Below are 3,404 nucleotides of genomic sequence, written 5' to 3'. Positions count from 1 at the left end.
TTTGTTCAAAGACGATGGTGATGGTGACGATGCGTCAAAACGAGCATTGGCTGGAGAGAATGCCCGTGCGGTCATCGGAGTTATACGTGGTGGTGAGTGTCCACCGACATTATCGCTACCCTACACTCCGTACCGACAGAACGTGTCAATCCGTTCGTTTGAGCACGAGGTACGGACTTTACGTACAACCAAGTTGGCCCACGGGCATTATGCTATACCACCACCGGAAGACCTATAGTTTTTAAGTTCTTATCATTGTAAAAAAAAATATCGTCAATAATTGAAAATTTTTTTTGTAAATATACATGTATATAAGTAGTTTTAAAACATTTTTTTAATGTAACATAATGTAGTAAGAAATTGTATTTTTTCTAAAAAATATATGTATATGCGTGTACATATTTGTAAATATATATATATATATATTTACAGATATATACTACAACGTTTTTTTCTCTTCTGTACGGTACAATAGTTGTACGTGTAAGATGCCATAGTATTTAAACTATAGATACGTAATGAGATGTCACATTTTGATGGTAAAGTATTATCCACCAAAACTCTAAGAATACCCTACTGTATTTTACATGTATCATACAGCTAGGTTTTTGACCATGTTTTAACCTTTCTGAAGAAGAAAAATGATTTGAGTTTTATAGAAACATAGTTTTTTTCATATGATAGAAATAAAATCCTAGATAATAATCATTATTTTAAACATTATTCTTTAAACATATTTATAGTCTTTGTACCCATTATAATTTTAATTACAAGTTACGTTGAAAACGAGATTTTCACAATGTCTCAGTATATAATAATAATAGCACATGTCAATGCAACATACGTTTATTTTAAACAATTTTTTTTTTTTTTTTTTTAAATTATATACATGTTTTAGATACTTGTCGTTTTACGACGGATAGCTATTACTAACAACTACTGTTGGTATTTCTTGGTTATTTGTATTTGATGGTATGATTGGTTCCAACTGTATATCATCGGCCAGCGACCCAAAAAATGTCGAGCATACGTTTTCTCCGTTAGAAGACTGAAAAAAAATTATTTATATTTATTAATTACGTTCTACTCAGTTAGAAAAAAAAAAAATGTAATTCACCATTTCTTTAGTATATTTTTCCAGCATCGTCCACCGTTGTTCCAACTGCTGGCTCGCAAATTGTTTTATTTGGCTTATGTAGCTCAGATCGCTATTGGGTAAACTATTTCTAATCGTATAATCCGAAACCGCATTGATCAACATACATTTGTTTTCCACATTTACTTCATACTGAGATTTCATATATTGAGCCATCTGTTCCAACTGTTGTAGAACCAATGGTTGAATTACAGTCATCTTTTGATTGATAGTCTCAAAGATACAACATTCCAAAGCGCTGAGTTTTAAAATGTCTGATTGGGTGAGTAACACTCGGCATTCATCTTGTGCTTGTGATTCAAAGACTAGCGAAGACTCTCCTTGAAACGTAGTCTTTGAGAGTGTGACGTATTCATCCTTGAGTAAAATAATCTTTTGTCTTGATACAGGGTCGAAAATTAGCGACAGAATATTACCCATCAACGTATAAATCCGTTGTAGGAAATCTATCGTTATAAGTATGTAACGGGTTGACGATAGTAAACGAATAGTTACGTTAAATCGATCTTTTGGATCCAATCCTATCTGAACGAATTTACGAGGATTGAAATTCAAAACGTAATCAGTGCAATCGATTAATTCACTGTGAGGTTGGGGTTTAGCAAATGTTTGTTTGTTATAGAATTTGGCAATTGTAGCGAGAGAACCAGCCATTCTTAAAGTATACAAATATCGACTTAACACATTACCAACAAGTTAAAGTAACGTCTGTTTATATAGAAAATCTTATAACGATTAGAGCGCTATGCTTACACCACGGTGAAGTTATTAACTAATTTAAACCCAATAGTAATTAATAGTCAAATTTTCGTCGTTAGATATGATACAAACAGTTGTAAACACAAGCAGACGGGGTTCAAACAGGATGAACAGGGATTTGAACGCGTTCAGACAGGTTTTAACATGTTCAGACTTGTTGTATCGAGATTATACGATTCCAGGACATGCTGTTCGGTAAACCGACACAGTGTCCCTACTACTTTTATAAACAGCCTACTACATGCCATACATAGTACAACCTGCTAAAAATACCATAGCGTATAGTAAATTTGCTATTTAATGTGTAAAACTCTTCTTTGCACTGCTTAGTACTATAGACTTTTATTATACACAAAGGCATAAAGTTTAAATAAATATGACAAAATTGTATAAAATAAAAAAAATAGTATATATTATTGAATTTTAAATCTTACAAGTTTATGATACTAAGTTTTTTTTATTTTTTTATATAAATAAGTTTAAAAAACAAGGAAAAATATTAACAAATTACTGAAAATCAAACAAATATGCATTTCCACTTTTGCCTCTATATAATAAATGTATTTTGTTATCATCATTGTTGATATTGTAAGCTTCGATTTCTTCATTAGTTAATTTCAATCTCGGGATAAACACATTCATATTGTTGAATAGACAACCAACAACGACAACCCCATTTCGTGTGCTTGTATTTTTCATAGATATGATTTTGTATGGCGTGTGTTCCTCCAAATCACTTAATTTTGAATATCTTTTTAATGTACTCTGATCGTTCAACTGTTTCTTTAATTGCTCCATTCTAAAATAAAAAATTAATAAATATTTAACAACTCTAAACATAACTAGTAACCAAAGTCAGTAGAAAATAGTTTAAATGAAAAATATATATAAATGTATTACTTACTTATTTTATATCAAAAGTCTTAGAAATTCTTTAGGACAACAAATAGAAATAAACAAGCAAATGGTTTTTGGTATAATCGCTTTGGAAAAGATAATGAGTGAATGATCCTGAATTTGATGTGACGTTCTTTTATAGGGGTCAAAGATCTTGTTTAGACAAGTTTTGGTTGGTTTAAACAGGTACAACACAAACAATGTCGGAAATATGCTTACCTAAGCGTCTGGTAGACTGTAATAAAATTCCATAACGACAAACGTTGCCATTGTTCTCATAAAACGCGTAGGCGTGAAAAAAGACAACGTTGCCATTTTTCTCATAAAATCCATACGGCAGTGACCATTAATATATTGTAACATCTTTGGAAATATGCTGACCTAAGCGTCTGGCATCCGATGATAAGATTCATACGACATTTTTATGCGGCGACCTCTTTGATGTTTGAAATATGCTTACCTAAGCGTCTGGTTACCCATGATAAATTTCTTAGAATTTATTATGCCATAACGACAGACGTTGTCTTTGTTCTTATAAAATGTAGACGGTAATGTGGATTATGATATGGCGGTACCTTTTATGTTTGAAACA

The 3,404-nt window shown here is 31.6% G+C and overlaps 1 protein-coding gene across 2 annotated transcripts; it reads right to left on the bottom strand.

Annotated features, from left to right (window-relative positions):
- Positions 1 to 760: 760 nt before the first annotated feature.
- Positions 761 to 3,404, bottom strand: LOC126909297 (uncharacterized). Of its 2 annotated transcripts, none has more exons than XM_050691713.1 (3): positions 2,820 to 3,404; positions 1,118 to 2,714; positions 761 to 1,048 (listed from the first exon to the last, which is right to left on the bottom strand). In XM_050691713.1, exons 2-3 carry the CDS (start codon positions 1,808 to 1,810, stop codon positions 911 to 913), a joined length of 831 nt encoding a protein of 276 aa, XP_050547670.1. In that variant the 5' UTR covers positions 1,811 to 2,714; positions 2,820 to 3,404; the 3' UTR covers positions 761 to 910. The 2 variants fall into 2 exon arrangements, with proteins under 2 accessions (XP_050547670.1, XP_050547671.1); XM_050691714.1 differs by having other exon boundaries at positions 3,032 to 3,404.

This window comes from Daktulosphaira vitifoliae, unplaced genomic scaffold, assembly GCF_025091365.1.
Source record: "Daktulosphaira vitifoliae isolate Bord-2020 unplaced genomic scaffold, ASM2509136v1 Scaffold_243, whole genome shotgun sequence".
NCBI classification, from domain to species: domain Eukaryota; kingdom Metazoa; phylum Arthropoda; class Insecta; order Hemiptera; family Phylloxeridae; genus Daktulosphaira; species Daktulosphaira vitifoliae.
Note: the sequence above shows the minus strand (reverse complement) of the source record. Positions and strands in the feature narration are given on the sequence as shown.